Raw genomic sequence first — 25,737 nt, 5'->3', positions numbered from 1 at the left:
CATACAATACAATTAGCTTACATTTTATTTGATGGGGGGGGCGGCCCAAAAAAGGTTGAGAACGACTGCACTACAGGGTCAAAACATTCTAGCTCAAAACATACAAACTCAAGGCCACATAAAAATGGTTAAATTAGATTTAAATATGTTTGATTAAATGAGTTGTTGAATTAGACTAAATATGTAAAATTGCTATAACAAATCACAGCTGATAAAACTCCAGCCAAACACATCATGTTTGGCACTGTGAGCGATGAAGCATCTGTGTGGAGGTTTGCACCAAAAAATTAATTTTTATGCCTTGTTGTTGTGTTTTCTTCCAGCTGTCTGATTTTGTGAGCTCTTAGTTGATGGAAGACAGCAACTCATATACAGTATATATGAAAAGTAGAGTTTTTATTTATTCTTTGTTTTCTGATGGGCTCTGGAGGTTTGTTTACTTCAATGTCATGGCAGTTTGACACAAAAACAGTCATTCAATTGTGTCGGCATGTGGTCCATGAGGAGGGAATGGAAGCTCAGAAGTCATTTATCTGTAGATGATGAATTTGTTTTGGTGTTGATCAGTGCTGCCGGTCTCAGTTCATCCTGCTGCTGTCTCTTCTTTCCTTATGGCTTGTTGGCCTTTTTTATATTCCTGGTGAAAAACTATATTGGCGGCTACAACAACAATAAATGATTAAATTCCAAATGCTGTTTAAAGTTGTTTTTCCAAAGCGTTAGCAGAGCAAATATACAACATCACTCCAGCCTGGAGGCATTGCTGCCTGTGTTTCGTCAAATTTTTAACTGTACAGCATTTACTGCATGTGAACTAAACTACGCTGTCAAAATATCGTAAACATTATACCATTTATATTTCTATAACAGTCGCTGTTACAAGGCTTTTATCAAAATATGTAACCTCCATTTTACTGCTAGTCAGTCTACAATAACAAAAAGAAAGTTTGAGGTTTCTTCTCTTAATTTGTAATGAAGTGTCCTCTCAGAAAGACCTCGTTTGGTCCGGACTTTTGGACTTTTCAGTTTGATCCAAACCAAAATTGGCGTGAAGACACGGTCACCACGAAGACGTACCAAACAGCTGACAAAAAAAGGTGGTCTCTGTTCAAATCAAACCGAACCGTGGTTTAGTTTGTTTCTAGTGTGGAAAATCTGTTTGGATGGTTCAGAGTTTCAAACCAATTACAGGAAGTTTTGGCCGGCTGTCGTCAGAACAAAACAAAATAAGAAAATGTTGAGACCAAATGTTTGACAGAGAATGACAATGACTTTCTGATTGTTGAAGTTAGTACATTAGCATATTATAGCATAGCGTTTAGGTCAAAACTCTGCGCTTGTGTCGAGATGGTATCCCTAGATTTGCAAAAACCTTTGCGAGACCTGCTGCCCAATGACCGATTCTAACCTTAGCCATTCGAGGTTAATGCCTAACCTCAATCATCTCGTGAGAATTTATCGAATTGAGGTTTACCATCTAGCCACGACCAAACTCTGCCAACTTGGGAGGTTAACATGTAACTTTTAGCATGTTAACATATTAAAATGTATTCAGTTAGCATAATAGTATTAGCCTGATGACCATTTCCACCGGTTGAAAAGAGAAAATCGACTAGTCAGAGTTTTGTCGGCAGGATTAATACTGGGTACATCATCGCCCTACATAGCTAGCACACATTCATTAAAAATAGGGAAAGGAAAATGACAAGTGTGGATGAAATGTACTAACAAGTAAAAAAGCATATGCTCTTTAAGCAAGTATTTAAGTTGCTATAAGGTGTGCAAAAAGGATGTAATCACAAGATATGCATCGCATATCTTTACTTAACCTGCTACAATAACATGTTATCATGCTCATCAGCAATTTTACACAGAATAAGTTAGCATGTTGCCTGCGTAAGAGTTTGAAGAGACTGAATGATGAATGAGATTAGAACCTAAACTATCTACAGTATTCACCTGTGAGAATGTGTGCGATTTTCTAAAGAATCAGCTGTGTGTGTGTGTTCATGAGAGGCAGATGTTCACACACTGACAGTTGATTGACAGCTCACTGACGAAGAGGGAGAGGAAGGAAGAAAGGAAGATAAAGAGGGTGAATAAACAAGTGTGAGCAGCAGTGTGTACGTGTCTCTGTATGTGTGCGTGTCTCTGTATGTGTGCGTGTCTCTGTGTGTGTGTGTCTGTGTACGTGTCTCTGTGTGTGTGCGTGTCTCTGTGTGTGTGTGTGCGTGTGTGTGTGCGTGTGTCTCTGTGTGTGTGCGTGTGTCTCTGTGTGTGTCTGTGTGTGTGAGTCTTTGTGTGTGTGTGTGTGTGTGTGTCTCTGTGTGTGTCTCTGTGTGTGTGCGTGTGTCTCTGTGTGTGTCTGTGTGTGTGAGTCTTTGTGTGTGTGTGTGTGTGTGTCTCTGCATGTGTGTGTGCGTGTCTTTCTCTTGGTGGTGTCAGGTGAGGTGAACAGCTTCATCTCAGTCTGTTGGTGCCTGCTGAGCTCCAGTCAGACTGATGGATGAATCCAATCTGCTTGTTAGTTTCTAAATGAGATCTTCATCTTAATTTGATCAATATTGTGGAAACATCTTTGGTTTGTGAACACATCAAATGCAGCAGAGTCTACTCGTGACTACGGCTGTCGAGAAGAGCCGGAGTCCACATGCCCTTACTTTTTTGCTGTGTCATTATACACAAAGCAACGCACACAAACAACTGGAGGAAGTGTAAACCCCCCACCCCCCCACCCCATGATTATTTGTTTCACTTATTGTATGAATTTAATATTGAAAATGTTGATTGCCCCGTTATTATAGCGGCTGTATGACTTATTTAATTATTCTACACTTTATTAAAATAACACACTTATCTGCACTACAGCATCAGCCGTGCTGTGCACACACACACACACACACACACACACACACACACACACACACACACACACACACACACACACACACACACACAGAGTGTGCTTATCATTATCATTATTATCAGTGCTTAGCTCTCCTTGACCTGATTGTGTGCCCTGCTTCAGACGGCCACACACACACACACACACACACACACACACACACACACACACACACACACACACACTCCCTGTGATAGCTAGATAAAGAGAGTCCTGTATCCTTGAGGAAGGGAGGCTCCTGGTCAGGGTTTGTGAATTTGAGGTTGCCTGTTTGATCGTCCAGCAGTGAAGTCAAAATACAACCTGCTTTTTATTCTGCTTCCACACACACACACACACACACACACACACACACACACACACACACACACACACACACACTCCCTGTGATAGCTAGATAAAGAGAGTCCTGTATCCTTGAGGAAGGGAGGCTCCTGGTCAGGGTTTGTGAATTTGAGGTTGCCTGTTTGATCGTCCAGCAGTGAAGTCAAAATACAACCTGCTTTTTATTCTGCTTCCACACACACACACACACACACACACACACACACACACACACACACACACGCACACAGTAAAGTGTGTTTTAAAGTGTATTAAAATGGCAGACGTCTCCTCCCTCAGGTGATACAGCTGTCCTTGAGAGGAGGATGAAGTCTGTTCTCTCTCTGGCCTTATTTCTTTCAGTTTGTACTGTACTTGTTTCTCTGCTGTCCTCGGGCTCCAACAGAGGCCGGAACAGACTGCATGATATCGGCCGGAAAAAAGGCTTTTATCTCGCGTAGTGAAAGACAACAGTTACAGCTTCTATCATTTATCTCAACATACCGACAAAAAGATTATTAAGATAGACTGTAGCGTCAGAAGTTTTTGTATGTCACTGCCTGTCTGTTTGGTCCGGATTTGAACATCTCAAATAAAATGTTGCACATACTGTACATTCATGGACCCCAGAGGATGAATACTATTTACTGGTGATACTCTGACTCTTTCTCTAGTGCAAACCGTTTGTGAGTGAAATGTCTTGAGAACTATTGGATGGATTGACCCAAAATAGAGGACTTCATGGTGAACTTTGGTGATCCTCTGGCTCTTTTCTATTTGTCCAGTATTTTGTTTCACCTGCATATGTAACAGTTCTGTGTTGTTAATGACCTTTAAAGCCTTACGGAGCTACTAGTGTGTGTATGTGTGTGTGTGTGTGTGTGTGTGTGTGTATACTCTTAGGCTTGTTCTGACTCGCAGCACTTAAAGGACCAGTGTGTGGGAGTTAGTGGCATCTAGTACAAGGTTATAGATTGAACCAACTGAATACCCTCCGCTCACCCCTCACTTTCCAAGTGTGTCAGAACCTGCAGTGGCCTTCAGGTAACGTACAAATGTGAAAGGCTCTTTTTAGAGTGTGTTTGGTTTGGTCAACAAGGCGGACTCCGTGGAAGAGGACGCGCTCCCTATGTAGATATTTAGGGCTTTTTCCAAGCCAATGAAAACATAAATCTTAGTTTAAGGTGAACTAACTAATGAAAACATAGTTATAAATATTTTATTTAATTTCTGCCAATAAATCCCCCTAATGCTTTTAAGATTCAAGAAAGTTAATGGTTTTGGTTAAATATTGAAAAACTCAACTCTGACTTTAAGCACTCAACAGGATGTGTTGACTTTTTCAATATATTATCACCATCTTTCCTGAACTTTTAAGGGGACATATGATGAAAAACTCAATTTTTCAGTGTCCGGAGGGACTACAAACCCTCAAACTTTGAAATAAGACAACCCAGGTTATTTTTGTGGGCTGCCTTGATCAGAAAAGCCATGTCACATGCAGGCTCATTAGAATATACTGCCTCCTATCTGAGTATCTCCAACTACAGCTTGACAACTACCTTTGCAAATGTTCGCCATATATTTCTTGCAAGCCAATCAGAGTGGACTGGGCTTTTTCAGGAGGGGGGCTTAAAGAGACAGTGTTTCAGACAGGGGGTGAATAAAGGTATATTCAGACAGACACTATGAGAAATGTGTTGTTTTTTACATTAAAGTGTGTGTGTATATATATATATATATATATATATATATATATATATATATATATATATATATAAATAAGCGTATACCTTCTAGTAGAAAACCAAAGCACAAGGATGAACATGATATGTTATGTTTCTATAACCACAGTGTTTTAGTATCAGGATGTGAACCTCAGATCTTTCACTCACATTTTATGTCCTATTACTAATGTATTAAGGCTTGAATCATATTAGTTTCCTCTCCTCTTTTTATAGGTGTATCTTCTTTTCCCTTCAGTGATGGTCCACTTTGTTTAAACTGCTCTATGAATATAAATGTCTTATTCACAGTCATTACAAAGTTAATTAAAGCAGATGAAACTTGATTGAGCCTGCGGGGAAACTGGGTCGTGGCAGCAGCAGCAGACAGTCACAGGACACAAAGAGACAAACAGAATATAAATAGATTCAGAGCAGAAAGAGATTCGCAGACATCAAGTACAGTCACAGCAGGATTTTATACAACTGTGAAAGGACATGTAAAAAACTGAATATAGCGATAATGATATTTGATGGTAACCCTCAATTTTAGAAACCATGCAGAAACTCTTTCGAGACCCCCTGCCCGACCACCTATTTTAACCTTCGCCATTCGAGGTCTAGGCCTACTGTAACCTCAACCATCGCGCAAGAATTTTGTAAATGGAGGGTTACCATCTAGACACAACCCTGTTTTTCTCCTCTACTTCTCCCCACCGCTCTTTGCTCCGTTGTTCCTCCTCTGCTCTGTATTTAACTGATGTGGTTTATCTGCAGTATCTCTCTCCGACCAGCTGCAGCTTTTATCTTCCACCCTGAAAAAAATTAATTTACATTCAGAGTGTCCCCTGCCTTATATTTTACATGTTAATATATTTTTCCCATATTCCCACATGATCATTCTCCAGACCCACTTATCTTCACAGGCTCCTCTAAGGTCAACAGCACAAAAAGCTTAGTTTCCCACTGAGTGCATCCATCAGGCCGAGTTCACAGTTATTTATTTTATCTTCTTCTCAGGGATATAATACACTGCAGCTCTGCGTTCTGCTGACACCAGCACATCATGTGTAAAAGTGCCCAGTATGCAGTTAACAGTCACATTTCCATCCAGCACAGAGTTTATCTGATTTGTCTTCAGGCTGCAGGACATTAAATGTAAAGTTAAACACGTTTTCTATTTCCGTCAGTTGTTTTTCTTCAGTATGAGCCGCGACAGTCGTCACAGACACAGCAGCAGCTACTGTCACTATAACTGACAGACACTAACATGGTGTTTGTAGAAACCTTCCTCCAGTGTGACAAATACACCCGCTGAAGGAAAAAGTATAGACTACAATAACTAATGTCAAATGTTTCTCAGGGCCTTCTGCTGCTTTTAGAAAGATACAGTCCAGATTCAATCTGTTTTTTATCATTAAACTGAGTAAATATATATCTCCAGAAGAAATGTGTTCAGGAGCAAAAAACTGAATTTTGATCAATCACATCTGGAAGGATTATGCTGCATATGGACTGACTAAATATCTGCCTAATTAACTTTAAAGGTTTTACAATGTTTCTGTTTCATAATTTTCAGAATAAGAGGACTTTAGAAATGTCCTTGCCAGACAAGAACATTGATATCGGTCCATTTAGCCAAACTTTGCATTACGTACAAATTATTTCTAGTTATCAATGCATAATCTGTGCATTGAAACTACAGCATGGTTAATAGTAAAACATCATAGTTAATGGTAAATAAACTAAATGCACCTCTTCCTACGCCAACACTGAACATAAACCCTGAGGGGCAGAATCCTCCAATATGAAGATCAATAGATAGGGATACTGGGTTGTGGCATCAGTTCGTTCAGTTTCTTTAAACAAACTGTTTTCCTTCCATGCGACCTCTTGTGCTTGTGTGAATAATGACTGTTCTCTCTCAGAAGCAAAGGAGGAAGTAGTCTGACATTCTCAAAGGGTCGGTCTTGGTTTATGAGGAGGGTCCAGCAGGGTCCCCATGAAGCGGTTCTCATGAGGAGTTAAAAGGGAAAAATAGAGGTATTTTAGATGTGGGAGTTTCCAGACGTTGAAAAGGTTGAGAGAAACCTTTGGAATGATCTAGAAGTCCCTGAAGAAATTGTGAGGGTCTGTAAATATATTCTACATTGGGCATTCTTGATGAGGTCTTCCAGGAGTCCTTAGGTTCAGGTTCATTTTATTTATTTATTTTATTTGAACCCGCAGGTAGATTTGGTTTGCAGTAAAAAGACGAGGTATCCATCGTGACACATTATTCAAACAACACAGACAATAGACAAACATAATACAAGTACTCCAGGCTCCAGTAAACACTACAATTAATATGAATAAATAAATAGGTTTTGCTTCTGTGTAATGTCGCTACAACAGGTTAATCTGAGTGATGGCTGCTGGAACAAGGCAGGGGGTTCCAGGGAAATTTAAGGAGCTTCTTTGTTTCTTCTTTTCTTTCACCCTGTGGGGTTTGTTAATGTCCTAAATATTCTTGAAAGGGTAGAAGTAGGCTTTGAAAAGGATGCAGGAATCCTTGAAGAGGATATCACTTGTTCTTCACGGGTAACTGCAACCTTTAAATAAAGTTCCAGAGAAAACTAAAGATGCTGAAACCAGAAAATGTATATCCTGAAGTCCACAGGGTGTGTGTGTGTGTGTGTGTGTGTGTGTGTGTGTGTGTGTGTGTGTGTGTGTGTGTGTGTGCGTGTGTAAATGGTCTTAATTGAGGCTGCTTGCTCCTCTCAGACGCTGTGAGGATTTGGTTTTGTTTGATTTGAGTCATGCTGAGGCAGAGGGGAGAATGGTGATTTGGGGGCGATCTGAAGTCTTTGGGGGGGGGGGGGGGGGGGGGGGGGGGGGTCAAATTTGTCTCAACTAATTCACACAAGCATTTGTATTTAGTGTGTGTCGTGTTTGTGTGTTGGATCAATAACCTATCATAACAGAACAGTTGGCTGCCTGCATCAGCTCCCCATAGACGAAGCACAGCACACTGCTCTGAATTAATGTGCGACAGTAAGTGTGTGTGTTGATGCAGATTAGCCTCCATCTCTATTTCCTATCCTTATCTATCCTCCACCCTCCTCTTTGATTGCTGCAACATCGACACACACACACACACACACACACTCTCAGACACAGTCATCATGCCTGTATTGAGTGGATCGTTTATAGCCTATGTGGGCTGCATATGCAAAATCTTCAAAGCTGTGTTTTTTTCAAGGCAGGGATCCAGGGTCTTTCAAGAGCTCCAGGAGTCCTTGAGGGGGTTTCATGGAAATTCCAGGAGGGTTTTGAGGTTAACAATTCTCCAGTCATTCTTGGTTGAAGGGGGCTGTAAGGAGGATGCAGAAGTCTTGGACGAGGTTAGAGTCGTCCTTAAAGAGGTTGTCTCGGTTGTTCAGATGTAACTGAAGATGTTTGAGTCCCTGTTACGCATTAGGTGGCTTTAAGGACATAATGAAAGTTTGAAGGGGGAAATTAGGCGTTTCCTTCCTTGAGATGGTATGTGGTCTTAATATGCAAATCTTCAAAACAATGCTCATTCTTGAGTTGTCCCGAAGGAGGTTTCAGATATAACAAAAGATGTTAAATATTTTTAAGGAAGATCCAGAGGTTCTAGAAGAGCCCCCAACATTCATGAGGTGCTACTTAGGATATAGTACAAGTTTGCTTAAGGAGCTTGCAGGCATACTTGAGAATGTTGAGTAGTCTGGAAATTCCAGAAGGCTTTTCTTGAGGAGATTAAAAAGAGCTGTGAGGAGGACGTCAGACATGCAGACGTCTTGGACAAGGTCACAGGAATCCTTGAAGATGTTCAAGGTCGTCCTGAAGGAGGATTCAGTAATAACTCAAGATGTTAAATGTTTTTAGGAGGTTACCCATGAGGTGGTTATTCCATAAGTGGAAAACAGACGAGTTTAAGGAGGTTGCAGGCATCCATTGGAGGGTTGAGTGTTCCGAATATATACAAATCTTCAAAGCAATGGTTCTTAAAGGGAGGACCAAAGGTCTTCCAGAAGTCCTTTAGGAGGTTCCGAGGAAACTTGAGCCGATTCTTGGGGACGTTTTGAGGCTAGCATCTTTGCATGGAGCTTGCAAGGATCTGGCTCATACTTGATCGATACCTTGGGTGCTTTTTAGGAAGATCAGCAGTGGGTGTGACACATTCAGAGTTATAAAGGTAAAAAATAAAGGTTATGGAAATTGCAGGCAAAGCTCTCAATCTACCGGTCTTAAAACATTCTTGGATATTCTTGGTGGTTACCAGAAACCATTAAGGATGGTTCAGATATATTTGAGGATGTGCTGGGGTCATTGTGGGGGATCCAGGAGTTCTTGAACATCTTCCCTCTTATAAATGACCCATCCAGAGTAGTTATGTAAGGAGATCAGCAAATGTACTCACAGTATGAAAAGTAAAAGTAGTCATAGTGCAGTAATATGTTCCCTCTCAGTGTTTTTCTATTATCAATCATTTTTTTGGATTAATATTACAGCTGCATAAATGTATATGTTGAATTTTACTGCTGTAGATGTTTAAGATTGTAATCACTTTAAATCGTGTGTGTGCGTGCGTGCGTGTGTTTATCCTTGAGTTTAGATTATCTCGCCAACCCTTGGACCAATCTATCTTCACGCTTGGTGTGTTTGTTGCTGAAGACCTGAGGTTCGGCAAATAGCGGCCACGTCCGCTTACGGCCACTATGGGACGTCTCAGTATGTTTTCTTTCACAAAAAAACGCGCCTGTCCGTGTAATTCCGTTACCGGTAATAGAAATGAGAATATGTGTGTGTGTTAAACATGTTGCGCTTTTATACTGTTGTAGTACAGGTGCTCGGAGCAGCCAAAAAGGTGCGCTGCCCTTTAAATGATGACGTGTCCATATGTGTCAGCCAGTCTGAACTTTGACCTTCTTCCAAAGCGTGCATCTCACATTTATTGGGCTTTGACTTCATTGAGTCCATAAGTTTTTCATGGAAGCTTTTGAAATGACCCGTAGACTGTAGCGTTGCTACTATAAACGTGTGCATAGAGATAATAGTTAAAACTACCAAAGAACAAAGTTGGGATGAACCCCACTTTATCCTTTTAAGGTCAAGTAAGTGTACAGTAATGAAAATGAATTGTAGATGTAGATTTATTCATCTTTACAAGGCAGTAAGGAATATGTTTCCAGTGGCGGGTTGGCTCAGAGCGAGGAGGAAAAATAGATTTGGATAGAGGGAGAAAGATGGATGGGAGAGAGAGGGAAACTGAGAGAGAAAGGGGGAGAAGACATAGCAGCAGGAGGAGGAGGAGGGGGTGATCAGAGAGAGAAGCAGAGTTGACTGGGGAAAGAGAGAGAGAGAGAGAGAGAGAGAGAGAGAGAGAGAGAGAGAGAGAGAGAGAGAGAGAGAGAGAGAGAGAGAGAGAGAGAGAGAGAGAGAGAGAGAGAGAGAGAGAGAAATCGAGGTTGGAGTGTATAACGGAGCTGTTCGTCGTCAGTATCACAGCAGCCGGCTGACACGCACTCGCATCTCGTTTTCTGGATATTGAAGCAGTAAAACCTGAAGAGCACACACACAGTGTTAAATGTGGATTTATCTCGGTGTGTGTGAAGACTGAAGTATGGACGATGTTGCCGCCGGGTTAGTACACTCTCTCAGTGTGTGTGTGTGTGTGTGTGTGATGTAGTGTCACGGCTTCGACAAGAACAGCGAGTTATGAGACGAGTGTGTTTGTGTGTGTGTGTCCACCATGTTCCTGTCGATATATTGAGTCCAGATAGAGGTCACCTTTAACCTGTCTGCATGTCTCTCTGCTCGTCTCAATGCACACACAGAAACAGGTGGGTACACACTTCTTCACATCGGCGTTATGCTGCATTGTTGTGTGTGTGGAGCAAACAGCATGTCATGATTCATTCAACCGTGCAGGTCAAGGATTGTTTGTGTGTATGTGTAGCTGGTGATGACTCGTGCAGATAGATTTGGCGCGCTCCCCAGATGACGCTGCATCACTCATTCACACACAAACATCTGTCTTTCTTTATGTCACTTTATGTCTATATAAAATGTAAAATGGTGCGACTCAATAGTTTTCAGGCTTTTAAGTCAAACAGTATTGAATATTCTAGCCTAATATTTTAGTAATTAGTTTGTGCTTTTATTTTAAGATATTTATTGATATATGCACAGCCATGTCATGTGGTAGGTGTACAGTAGAGTAATTGTAAAGTGAATAGGAACAGGAAATGTCAATCATAACCGCCAGCAAACGTTTCAGTTTTTTCACAACCACCAATTACTCCAATCCAGCCCAATAATTTTCACAGCATGTACTTCACAGACGCTCTTTCACAGCAGACATTTTGGCTTATCATAGCGGGAAGAGCGCAGGTGTAATTTGATATTAAAATTGCCTGCATCCCATTTATGTGAGGTAATTCCAGGGTTCTGGTGTTGAGCTTAATGTCCCACTGGCTTGGCTTAATGGGAGACTTGATGAAAGTGAGCCATATTTAATGAAATGTGTTTCACCTGAGCTTTTCCTGCTGTGACAAATCAAAATGTCTGCTGTAAAAAAAAAAGGTGTAGATTAAACACCTGGGTGTCCCAATCATCTGCCATGTTATTGTACACGTTCCATCCATCCATGTTCTGACGCTTACTGTCTGTGATCTTGTGACAGCAGACTGACGAAAGTAGCCCAGACACATCCTCCAGGTCTTCTCTGGACACATTCAGAGCGTTCTCAGGTCCAACAGGTCCTCTAAATGAAGCAACAAAATGCGTTGTTATGTCTCTGCATTATGTTTTTGGGTTGACCGTACATACGTCTGTCCGTACCTAAACATTCTGGTGTACGCGATATCTCAGGAACACCTTGAAGAAATGTCTTCAGATTTTGCGTCCACTTGGACTCAAGGATGAACGGATTTGGTTTTGGTTGTCAAAGGTCAAGGTCAATGCCATAACTCAAGAATGTGCTAATTATGAGCACATAGGACAAGGTGGTAATTCTAGTACAAATGCAAGATTCTCCTCTGTGGTAACCTAGCTAGCTAGATGGTGCGTGCAGCCATGGTGGACAGCGAGGGTCAATCAAAATACAATTATTGACAGACATACATTGCATGCCACTCGGCAAAACATATTCAAAGTTTTGTAGTGAAGCAGACCTATTTCAGCAGCATGACCCCATTGTTTTATAGTGCAAAGTGTTTTTTGGTCTGACGAACATCTTTTGTCTGTGCCTTTCAAAAATGTTACAAATCACTTTTAAAAAATAAATCTGTTTTAAGATGTGACATCACTATGGTTTGGTTAGGTTTAGGAAATAACCATGGTTTGGGTTAAAATAAAAAAACATCTCCTATTTTGAAGTCCGATGTGAAGTCGACCTATTCATCCACATCCAACGCGAACAGTTGTTGAAGGAACAGACTATTGTTGTTTAACTTGGAGGACTTGTTGGTCCTTTGTTGGCACTAGTTGGTGACATTACAGTTCATTCATTTATACTGGTACTAAACTAGTACTGATGCTGGTGCTAATTCTTAAACAGGTCTTCGTTTTGATTCTCTGCACAGAAACTCTGCTGCCTGCAGTCTGTTGTTGCTAACTGGACCAGTCGAGGCAGTGTAGGGTGTAGATTAATGCCACCTCCTCTGGGAATCTGTGTGTGTGTGTGTACAGCAGCAGGCTAAGCTACTGTTGCATTGCAGTGACCTCCACAAGCTACTGCAGCACTGACGGAGGATAACACAGTCTGCTCTGTTCAGCTCTCTATCCACTCTTGTTTTATCCTTTTTTCTCTTTTATTTCTTTCTCTCAACCTGACAGACGAAGGACAAAGAATTAAATCTTTCCTCAAACCAAAAATGCATAAAAATCAGATTCGGATCGTTTTCTGTAGATCACTGAACACATCACTACCAAAATGTCAAACTGTTAAAAACCCTTAAATAAATGCACAAACCAAGCAGCTAATCAGTTTGACTTGCAGTAAATCCAGGGAGCCTTGAAGCACACCTGACGATGAACAAAATGATCAGCGTCACTCTGAAGTAGAGCAAGGGGACAATGTTTATTAAAGGCTTTATTTAGCCTGCTGCAATCAAATACACCTTTTCTCTTTGCTCTCCCTCAGTCACTAAACAATATTTATCTTTACTGTGTCCAAATTGTGGCTGAAATAACTAAGCACTGCAGAGATTCAGTTATGTTAAAGTAGATTACCCTCCGAGTTGCACAGTTTCAGAGGGAGATGTAGTTTTATTTTTGGTAGCTTTTCCACTTGAATTCAGAAACACACACACACACACACACACACACACACACACACACACACACACACACACCAACCATGTTTCTGTCCTCTTTCACCCTCCAGGGCACATTACTGTTACTGCCACTTACATTCGCAGCTCAAACTCACTCTCAGACTGCATGTATGAGTGTGTGTGTGTGCGAGTGCATGTGTTTGGGTGTGTGTGTGTGTCGGATTTATTCCCAGCCGTAAGAGTCTGTTTGTCACTGAATAAATCAGCTGCATGCATCTCTGATTTTGACTGTTTTTACGCCGACAGTATCCTCAGCTGCTCCAGTTGGAGCGCTCAGCCTTCGCATCCGCTCTTTTAAGATCCACTTTTAGGGCATTTCTTTCTTTATTGCACAGATGATAGCAGACAGACTGACAGGAAACATCCACAGCCGAAACCGCAACAGGGAAGTTTCAGTTATATGGAATGCATTTTAACCGATTGTCCACCAGGACTCCTCCACATCTAATGTGTATATAAGATGATACTTAAAGCTGGAAATTATGTTTGGAAAAAGTCATTATTTCTTCACAAAAGTTCAAATTACTTACTTGAACAATGAGCAGCGGCATTTATTTAAATATCTAAAACATATTTTAAACAGCAACAAAAAAAAATGGTTACCAAATCTAATCTATGGCCAATGGTTAAATGTAACACCATTTACTGTACTGTAGTTATAGTAAGTACAAATTTGAGGTACTTGTACTTTACTCTAGTATTTCCATTGTATGCTACCTTATACTTCTACTATAAGGATTGTCCTTTTTACTCCATTACATGTATCGGACAGCTTTAGGTGCTTTTCAGATTACAGCTTTTCATCCCCTTCCTGTCCAGATGATTTTGAATGTTTGTGATGAACTGAAGTACATTCTGCTGATAATACTGACATACTGTACACTTACTTAAACAACGGCTTGAATGCAGTAGTTTTTCACAGTGTGGTAAAAGTACTTCTACTGACTTAAAGCATCTGAATACTTCTTTCACCACTGGCGGAAAAAAATGATTTTCACCTCTTTCTAAGAGCCTGAAAAAAGATTTATCTGACAAATGTGGGATTCAGAATCTGATTTAAAGGAAGTGTTTCATGTTTCACTTGGAGAGAGAAAGGCTTTAAGGATGAAGACTCTTCTCTTAATTTAATATCTCCAACAGGAAGAGTGTGAATGTGGGTTATATCTTCAAGAAGTTGGGGTTGTCGTATTATCTGGATCATCTAAGATACTTCAATGATTTAGACAGACTTTCTTACGCTATTGTCCCCTCGGAGGAGTTTGTGGATATTTGTTTCCATGTGTGTGCATAGAACATAAAACCCAGATAAATATGCTAACATGCTGAGGTATAATAGGCAGGTCAAATGTTTACCTTGTTCACATTCTTAGTTTAGTGTTAGTATGCTAACATTAGCTAATTATTAAACACAAAGTGCAGCTGGTGCTGATGAGAATGTCATTAGTTCTGCAGATATTTGGTCATAAACACAAAGTATTGGACACATACAAATGCTGACCTGATGATGGCGCTCGTGGGAAAGTCAGAGGATCACCAAGTTATTACAAATAATCCTGAGAGGAACGTGAATGTCAACAACAATCCATCCAATGATAGTTGTTGAGATATTTATAATCTTATAATCCTCAGAGAGCGGATCAAAAACAGAAAGTCTCCAAAAATGGAAACATTCAATAAACAGAACGTCTAAACTGTTTTACTGGTACGTGTGTGTACGTGTGAGTGTGTGTGTGTACGTGCGTGTGCGTGTAATGTCTTTGCACAGAGGAACAAGGTGACCGCAATTTATTAGATTCCCTTATCTCACATACACACTCACACACACACACACACACACACACACACACACACACACGTGTTTGAATGACTATATTTGTGAGGTCCCTTATCGGTGATCCTTGTACACCTCCACGTTTACTAAACTTGACTCTTGAATTAACCCTAGAACCAGTTCTTTGCATTTTCTTACTATCGAAGTGAAAGTGTTGAAGGTAAATCATATAAAACTAAAACAACTAAACAACACATTAGACACCTAAACCTGTATATTTACAGTCTTGCTGATCCAAATACTCCGTTTTTAGTGCTTTACTATTAGACTATTATATATTTCAGGAGCCTCCCCCTAAATTTCTCAAATTAGGCTTTCTGTGGAGCCGAGCTCCATGTGAGGGCTGAACAAATTATTCTGAATTTTATCACAATTGCAATATGGACTACAATTTCCAAATTGTAGGCAGTGCAATATTTAGATCAAATATATGTCAAAATAGCATTCTTAATGAAGTCCCATTTTACTAATCGAATTCTACAGATTTAAGAAAATATGTTTTAGTTTGGTACTGATCCTTACAAAAAATTGCACCATGATCATTTTAATGAAAATTCCCTCCAATGTCGTGTTTCATATTGCAATATCAGTCAAACATAAGATATTTGATATTTTTTCCAAATCATCGTTCAGCCCTGCTCCACCTAACTCCACCCTGTAGTTCCAACCCTGGTTGTACAGAAACATTGGATCCAGAAAGCAGCTGTATGTTGACCAAGCAGCTTTAGTAGAGAACAGTCTGGAAGCTACACACGCACACGCAAACGCACACGCACACACAGTGTAGCTGTAGGGAAGCTACAGTCTCTGCTGTTGTATTCACAATCAGAGTGTTCTCAGCCAAATCCAGCAGGTGTGTCTGTGTGTGTGCTGAATTACCGTGACAAGTCACCTTGCTAGGAGCGTGTGTGTGTGTGTGTGTGTGTGTGTGTGTGTGTGTGTGTGTGTGTGTGTGTGTGAGTGTGAGTGTGTGTGAGAGTGTGAGAGCTCCCCCTGTTAACCCTATGCATGGTGTTTCAGAATGATTGTGTTCATCAGTGTGTGACAGCCAGCCAACACTGCTGTCTAACACACTGCATGAGGTGTGTGTGTTTGTGTTGTATTCATATGCATGTACTCTCCAGTTTTCGCTAGAAAAACAATATTTCTAGCTGTTGAAACAGTCCATCCAGCCTCAAGACTCCGTTTTCCTGCAGTCTGAGGGGCAGTGAAGGCTCCTCTGCTTTACATTATAATTTGATCAGTTTTATTGGTGAGAGTCCTTTATGTTTCTCTGATCCTCCTGTTAATACAAACTCAACACGTTCGCCATGTTTACATGTTCTCTTCATAAAATTAGTATAATGTCCGTTTCAACAGCAATAATTCATCAGATCAGTCATAATCGAGTTATTTTTGGTCCCAATCCCAATCCGTTGATTTTCTGCTGATTCCGAGCCGATACGGTTATACGGTCATAATATGGTTAGGATCTACAATCTTGTCCAATATTTACATTTGTTTTGGATATACCTGCAGCAGCTGTGTGCGTAGGCTCAATAGTGATTCCGAGTCACACTGCTGGGAGACTTTTGAGTCCTTCAGCAGTTTTTCGAGGGGATTGTATCACCAGTGTCTGTCTCAATCATACCATCACTGGTGGAGGAAGTATTCAGATCATTTACTTAATTAAAAGTACTAATACTTCACTGTAGAAAAACTCTCTTACAACTTAAAGTCCTGCGTTGAACATGTTACTTAAGTTAAAGTCTGTAAATATTATATCATTAAAGTATTATTACTCATGCATTAATGTAAAAGCAGGCTTTTACTGTTGTAGTTGGTTGAGGTGGAGCTCATTTTGAACCGTTAACTAAGGATTCTTTTCATTAAGGATTAATCTGCTGTTACATATTTTCTCTATTAATTGATTCACTGTTTGGTTTTTAAAACAGTCCAAATTGCCACCTTCACAACCTTTGTTTTGTTCAACCAACAGTTCAAACCTCAACATAATTACTTATGCATTACCATTATTATTATTATTATTATTATTATTATTATTATTATTATATTAGCAAATGGATTTATATAAAGAAATACGCCTCATATATCATGATCCCTGATGAAGGCAAAAGTAGCTGGAAATTTGGGAGAATCAACAGAAAGTGTTGAGTTTCTAAAGAGCGGCAGAGAGTAGAAGAGATTGGAATTAATTAGAGAATAAAATTAGCATTGTTGTTAACCAAATGCATTGAGCAGCTCAATATTTCCTAGCAGACTAATTATTTTAGACTTGGCTCGGTGCAGCAGAATTGCTTTTTTGTGTGCTTTTAATAGATTTTGGACCACAGTGGCATTGTACTCCACAGGGGAATCAGAGCTCCATCAGCCTTCAGCTACACCGACAATAAGGTTTGTTAATATATAAAAAGAAAAAAGGCAAAATAATATCCTGTCAGTGTAATAAATCTCAATTTAATCTCAAATTGAGTACGAACATTAAACACTAATCACTAAATAATAAATGTGACTTCAGTCCTTTTAGTGACACACCTGCATCATCAGTGCTGCAGATGTTGAAGTTTCCTGTGTCCTTCATCCACCTTCATTCAGCTGTCCTCTTTCCTGAGACTTATTAATACTTGCAAGTCACACACACTTACACACACACACACACACACACACACACACACACACACACACACACACACACACACACACACAGTTATCTGTCTCACTAAAACAATTAATAGCCCATTAGGCTGAGTAACATAAAAGTACACACACACACCCGCTTTCTGTCCTGCTAAAACGATTAAGCTCACATTAAATTGAGCACAAAGTGTGTGTGTGTGTGTGTGTGTGTGTGTGCGTGCGTACATCAGATGTTATACTTGAATTAAATACTAATGAATACTTAAAGAGCCTTAACTGTGATTCAGCATATTTGATATCATTGATTAAACACTGAATCCTGTTTACTTCATCATCTGACAAATCAGATGATTTCCTTCGGATGCTGCCTGTTTATGCAGGAAATCAATGTTTGAAAACCATTTACAGTGATTTACAGTGAGCATTTTTGGTTTATTTTAGACTATAATCTCTATTGTATATTAAGCTTTTTCAATTTTTTTGTAGTAAAGTTTTGATGTTTATGGTCTTTTTGCAACAAATGTCTACTTTATTTTATCGTTATACGAGCCATTTGTTTTATGTTCAAGGCGTACCTCCTTTGTGTGTGACTGTAATCTCTCCTGGCTGGCCCAGCGTAAAATAAAAGTATATTATTATTAATATACTATATACTATATATATATATATATATATATATAGTATATATATATATATAGTATATATATATATATATATAGTATATATATATATATATATAGTATATATATATATATATATAGTATATATATATATATATAGTATATATATATATATAGTGTATATATATATATAGTGTATATATATATATATATATATAGTGTATATATATATATATATATATAGTATATATATATAGTATATATGAGTCATAATAATGACTGGAAACACCAGAAATGTGTTTTGTGTTGCGTGAGGTGTAGAAGCTGTTGGACTGCAGCTCTTTCAATGACCATCTCGTTGTGTCCTCTTCTTCTTCTGCTGTGGTTTAATGGCAAGCAACTGGAGATGAGCTCCACCAGCTGTTTATCTCCATCATATTCATACAACATGAGTGCACCAGAGTTAATTCATGTTTCTTCCCCGAAGTGGTCAAACTGTTGCAGCTAAAGTTTCTTTCGAAATGACAAAGATCTATAAAACACTTGAAAACCTGCTGACAGTCCTCAACCCTGACTGTTCGTAGATAATTGGACCTGATGAGGCGAACACAAACCTCCAGCTTCCTGTGTGCGTGTGTGTGTGTCTGTGTCTGTCCGTGTGTCTGTGTGTGTCTGTCCGTGTGTGTCTCATCAATCTCACTCAATCGTTCTCGTCCGTGTCTCGCTCCATCGCTCGCTTTACATTTGTCATCATTATCTCTCTCTTTCTCTGTATCTTCATCATTTCACCTCACATGACATCTTATCTTCTCCTCCTCCTCTCTTTGCCTCATTCAATCTCTAACTGAAAAAAAATCTTTTGTACTGATGTTAACACGATGTTAATATGGCCGGCGGAGCCAAATGAAGTGCGTTAACTGTGATGACTAAGCATGAGAAATGTTTTATTAATGATTTGAGTATAAGTATCTGATGTATTATGTATTCACTTATGAAAACATGCACAACAAACAAAACTATAACACTAAATTATCCTCGTAATATCATGTTCCATCATTCACCTGACCTCAAGCTTATTGCCGCAGCATTGATCTGATGGCATCGTGGAGCAGTTTAGATTTGTAAACAGACGTTGAGATGCAAAGTGCTTGAACCGTATCAATGTTGGGTCTTTTTAGTTTCTATTGTTCAGCCACTAAACTGGTTTATCTGCATCCTTTGTGTGTTGATATAACTGCAGTGACCTTTAAATCCCAGAGCAGAGCGGACGTAAAGTAAACCCTTCGTATCTTCAGAGCAGCAGCTGTCCGTGAACAAAGAAGAGTCGCACCAGTCCACGCTTTTTTATTTCAGCAAAGGGTCAGAACCCTTGTGCGACTGACAACTGAAAACTCCACAAAGTTTCATCTTCACTGTGTTTTAGTTGAACTGAGCCTCTCTCTATCAGACTGAATGATGCTTTAATCTCAGTTTTATATTTCGCTCATGTTTCTCAGTGTGTTGTTTATTTCACGGACTGTCACACAGGCTTTTTTAAACGCCAAATTCAAACCTTCGCTTCTCTGTCACAATCCATTACAATATATACACCTTCGACAGCTACTGCTGCCCGTCCCACAAGACTTCTCTTCAATGCATTACCAGTCATCATGTATAAGATATAAATAAATATAAAATATTCACTTCAATGCATTGATTCAGCATCACACTCAATCAGCTCAAAACGATGTTACAGAAATGTCACTGACCAACGGTTTACGAATAATTGTAAAAATTAGTTCCTGATCATATTTCATGGCGAGCTGATCCATCTCCTGTCATGCCAATACTGGAAACATCTATGTGTTTCCGTGTTGTTTTAACGCTCGATACATCTCTTAGTAGCGTTCATGTTGTTTCCACATTACAACTTAAAGCTCATGAACCATTAACTTGCCGTGCCGTCCGACTCGACTCGAGTCCGATTCAATTGGTCCTTGTTCGTTCATTCAGTGCCGTTCCTGCAACTACTTAGTATGCCAGAAAAATACTTAGTATGTCCCAATACATAGTATATCAAATGAAGTATGCCAAAAATACCAGGATGTTCAGGATACATCCTGTCGCATTTGCAGTAAGCAAGCCGGCATGCTGTTCTGACCCACAATCCTTTTCACAGGGGATATATAAGCAAGAGAGTCGATGTTCAAGGCGCAATGTTAGGACGACAACGTTACATTCTTTGTGAGGGCAGTTGCAGTATGTAATGATTGTGTTGAGCTACTGCACTACCGTAGCAGGCAACGTGAGCAGTGCTCCACGATAACAGCGAGTGGGAAAAGTCAGGGATTCATGAAAACTCGGTAGTTGTTCATTAGTTTGCTTTTTTAAATTAGCGCTCTTATCTCGATGTTTGGAGTGAACCACATGACACACTGTTGGTTCGGGCTGCTGGTTTCACTTCAGCTCTCCGTTAACCCGACTCTTTCTCCTGCAGAGCGTTGGTGTGAGCGTTATGGAGACCTGCAGGGGGAGCTGCAGTGCGTGGAGCTGGAGAAAGAGCGGCAGGGTTTGGGTCTCAGCCTGGCAGGAAACAGGGATCGTTCCCGCCTCAGCATCTTCGTGGTGGGACTCCATCCAGGGGGGCCGGCCGCTCGAGACGGACGCATCCGGGTCGGAGACGAGCTGCTGGAGGTGAGGACATTTATTTGACGGATCGCACTGAAACTTTATACAGACATTCACGTTCCCCTCAGGATAATTGTAACAACTTTGGTCATCCTCTGACTTTTCCTGTAGCGCCACCATGAGGTCAACATTTGAATGTGTCCAATACTACCAAATACCTGCAGTACTAACTGCATTCTAGTCAGCCTCAGCTGTACTTTGAGTTTATTACTACTGTAATTAATCTCATTTTAGCATGCTAACATGCTAAACTAAGACATTTGACATAGTAAACATGATGACGGCTAAACATCACCATGTTAGCATTGTTATAGTGAGCATACTGCATAAGGATCATGAATTGTTTAACTATGTACCAATGACAGCCTTGCAGGTGGTGCAGCCGGTCTTTTTTCATTCTTGCTGACATGTCTTGAACATGAAGTCCCAAAGCAGTGTTATCTATGATGATGAAAATCAAGATTATATGATTTGGCCATATCGCAAGCCCGTAACTTAATTTCCCATCAATGTATATGTTATTGCATCATATCACAGCTTTAAGGCCCTGTCACACATATGCGTATGGCAGAAACGAATGCTGGCGTATACGAAATATCGACAATACGCTGGTGTACGTTGATATAAATTAAGGGTAAGTTGTTATCGTTTGAAGGATACAGACAACACGCCAGACATACGGCCCTGTCACACAGCTCTGTATGGCAGAAACATGCCGGCGTATATGAAAATTAGCTCAAAATGTGTCAGAGTCCAAATACGTCCAACTTTTCCACAGCGGTGTTGTAGCTGACGTATACATAACAAATACATAACAAATTATTATACGTATGTCAAACATTGATAGCGTATCACTTACTTATTACAAACTGTATCAGAGCGTCTGGCCAACGGAGCTGGAAAAGTGCCATTTGGTTCACGTCATGCTGATGCTGGAGAACGGCTAGAATGTACTCTTGTTGCAGCCTCTCATTTTGTATAAGTAAGTGATGCTCTATCAATAGGTTAGACATGCGTATCTGTATACGTTCACTTTTCCGATCCAATGACAAGTTGGACGTATTTGGACTCAATCTGACAAATCTTTAGCTAATTTTCGTTTACGTTTCCGCGATACGGAACTGTGTGACAGGGCCTTTAGATGAGATGAACATGTGTGTGTGAGAGGGTTTCCAAATTTGTCACATAAATATTAAACAGAGAAACACTGAGATCCTCTCTCGCTCGCTCGACCTCCTACTCATTACAGAGAGGCTCCATGAAAAATTGATGTTCATCCGAGGAAAGCCTGGACAATTATACACACACACACACACACACACTCACACTCACACACACGCATATATAGCTATAGTGTACGGCCTCTCAGCTCAATGACCTTTCAATTAACGCCTGTCTCAATTAAACGTGTCTGTGAGAGCAGATTAGTGTTTTTCTGATTTTGTGTATTAATTTATTATTGTTGATAATGATTAATACATTAACCACAGCAACGACTTCTATTTTCTATTTCTAAAATCAATAGTTAAATGATCCCCTTCACTCCCTCAGAGATTATGATGTGATGGTATATTTCACACTGCCTGTGACATGTGATGTCTTGTGAAGTATCAATAACCATTTATCTTGGTATGTTTTATGAATATGAGGTTAATTATTCATATGTTTATGTTTTTCTGTCAGATTAACAACCAGGTTCTTTATGGGCGGAGTCACCAGAACGCCTCGGCCATCATTAAGTGCGCCGCCTCCAAGGTGAAACTCATCCTGCTCAGGTAGGACTGCAAGGCATGCTGGGTAGCTTTTAAATAATACCATAGACATACCCGTACATTATAGGTACATTATCTATTTGTTCTAGCAAGTTACAGAAACTACATTCTCATGTAAAACACTAAAGACCGGATGCCCTCTAATAACATGGTTTATACTTTTATTTGTTTTCCTGGTTAAACTGAAATGACGATGTTGAGTCAAAATCACGTGTAGACTGGAGCAACACCAGGCCAGTGTTATAACTGCAAAATTAAATTAAATTAAAATGTAATTAATTAATTAAAATTAAATGCAGCAAAATCAGAGATATGCAAGCAAGTGGATACGTGTTTTGAAATAGGATCATCCTCTGCATGTCAAGATATCACAGTTTTAAGTTAAGATATTTAAGATAAAACTTTATTCCTGAGGGAAATAGCCATCAAGCATTTGCAGTACAAAGTAGGAAAGCGTGCAAATAAAACAAAAGAAGTTGCAAAAAACAAATGTACATGATGTCAGTTGATTCAGTGTTTTAAAAAACGGATTAATATCATCCAAATGTTAATGATGCACTGTAGGAAAACAAAGTAGGAAATAAAGATAATATTGAAAACAAAGACCAGTAGACTCTTTTATGTCAGATGGAAGAAGCTCTCGCTACTCAGAGCTTCAAGATTATCAACACCAGTCCAGAGAGAGCTCTGAGTTAATAACAGCTACTTAACAAACATAACGTGTAAACGTGTTCTGTTGTGAACGTGTGGAGATTGTACTGAGCTGACGTTAGATTAGAATTATTATCTCAGTCAGAATCCATGTGTGAAAAAAGAAAGATGATATACATGAATGATATAAAAAACAGTGTTGTAACGGAGGACATTAAGGATCCAGAGAGAGCAGGCAGACTGAAGGACAGGAGTGTTTTTCTAAGCAGGTGGAGGCATCAGGGAGGCGGAGAGGTGGAGGAGGGATGTGTTGTGTGTGTTCAGCGAGATGAGAACGTGAAGTGTTTCTTAAACAGAAACTCTCTTTTCAATTAAAATGCTGCCGAACACGATGCCTTCACCAGAAGTCCCTGAGCCGCTGGAGCTGAGCTGCGGGAATCGTGCTTTTTTTATTTATTAATGTGGGTATAAAGTTTCCTGTTCTTTACAAGGTGGTGATGGTGGGAAAGTGTCTCTTATTTAGCCAGCAGACAGCTGCACCACCAGCTCTGTCTTCAGTCCTTCTGTGACTTCTCTGCCTTCTCTGATTCTCTGGATTCGATCAAATGAAACTGTATTGATCCTCGTGCTGAATCTGGGTCACGGCAGCAGCAGTGACGGGAGTGTTTGACAAGAAAAGATCAAATCAGAGAAAGCTGACTAAAGTGAGACGGGTAAAAAGAAAAGAAGAAGCCCCTGCCAGGTGTCCTGATGCTGCAGCAGCTGGAAGCTTCCTGAAGGAGACTAACAGCTTAGAGCCAACATGGCTGCCGTCAAAAACCAGCTGCAGCTGAGTAGTAACAAAAACGGAGGAGTTCAGACAGAAACTTCACTTTCCCTCATGAGACACACATTAAGATCACATTATCTTCATCGTGCTCCATGTTTTTATATAAGACGTACGTATAGGATGAGGCACATCGGGGAAAGTTGGTTATTTATTGGTGAGTCAGCAAAAACATTTTATCTTTAAATTGTGAAATGTGTTCAGAGAATATTAATCAAAAAGATTCATTTTGTTTGCGTCACAATGTTTTAGACATTTTTCAATTCTTGTTGTTGTCGTGTCGTCTGTCCAAAAGCTGAGAGTGCAGGGCAGGTTGTTTTGTTATTGCATCAGTCTACTTTTATTACTTATATATTCATTGTACTTATTATGAGCCGTAGACAGTCAGACGCTTTAACATTTGCTCTCAGCCACTTAATGTGTCTTGAATCTGAGGGCTGTTCAATATCAAAAAAGCAAAGTGTAAATGTCTCCAAGAAGCATTCATTAGTAAAAATGTTTGCTTGAACCCCCTCGGGACAGATATTTAATCATATCCCTTCCCAAGTGTAACCACATCAGTAAATGTTCTGTGGAAGTATCACAGGTCTGTGCCCTGTGGTAAGAGAAGCGTTTACACTGCTTCAGAGATTTCAACATCAACATCACTGAGCTGTCTCGTCACCCTCTAATCTTAGAGCCTGGATTCAGAGAAGGAACAACTCCCAATAAACCTCAGGAAGAGCACCAGAGGATTTTACTTCTTCCAGGACGGACAGACAGAAAATAACAGTCACAGTAGACACAAATCTAACAAACAATCAGAATGACTGTATTAAATGGATCGATTGCAAACCTATATGGAAAATGTGAATCCAGGAGAACTTCAAGCAACTAGCAACGTCCCCGTTAATTGTTGTAACTAAACTGCTAAAGTGCAGAAAGTTCCAGAAAGCCAAGACGGACTGTAATCAGATGAGTATGAAATTGACATAAATATTTTAGAAATTTAGAAACCAAGATAAATCTGCAGATTTTTAAACTTGTTCCCAAATGTACTTCCAAACAAAGCGGAAACAGCAGCGCAGTTCGCACAGCTGAACGAGAGGGAATATTGGACTTGAAAGTACGATCATGTTTTTGTGTAAATGTGGAAGCAGGCTGCTGTTGTGCCAAAACAACTAAGTAAGGCAATAATTCATCAGTGTTTTTGAATTTTTCAGCCCCCTGGTAGACAAAAGGAAATCATTCAGTGCAGCTGTAAAGGCAGAGGTGTTACTGGAGGTCCCGTCGGTTGCTGGGATTCTTCTCACACAAAGATCCTTGCAGGGCAGAGAACTCACACTTGGTTGGAACAGCAGTGAGATTATGTCAAAGGATGTAACATGTCACTGAGCTCTCACTGGAGAGTCTGTAGGACATGATGTGATGCACTCAGACGTTTTCACCCTGAGCG

General features: G+C 40.0%; 1 protein-coding gene across 6 annotated transcripts in view; it reads left to right on the top strand.

Annotated features, from left to right (window-relative positions):
• patj (PATJ crumbs cell polarity complex component) overlaps window positions 1-25,737 on the top strand; it is a 129,456-nt gene that overhangs the window by 71,048 nt on the left and 32,671 nt on the right. For all 6 annotated transcript variants that reach the window (XR_003832118.1, XM_029429256.1, XM_029429259.1 and 3 more), the window contains 2 exons: window positions 20,863-21,059; window positions 22,737-22,828. Coding sequence is in view for 5 of the 6 variants with exons in the window: in XM_029429256.1 (XP_029285116.1) it covers window positions 20,863-21,059; window positions 22,737-22,828 (289 nt within the window). In the remaining variant the exon portion in view is untranslated. The remainder of the gene's footprint in view (window positions 1-20,862; window positions 21,060-22,736; window positions 22,829-25,737) is intronic.

The sequence above is a fragment of the Cottoperca gobio genome, chromosome 4 (assembly GCF_900634415.1).
Source record: "Cottoperca gobio chromosome 4, fCotGob3.1, whole genome shotgun sequence".
Taxonomy (NCBI): Eukaryota; Metazoa; Chordata; class Actinopteri; order Perciformes; family Bovichtidae; genus Cottoperca; species Cottoperca gobio.
Note: the sequence above shows the minus strand (reverse complement) of the source record. Positions and strands in the feature narration are given on the sequence as shown.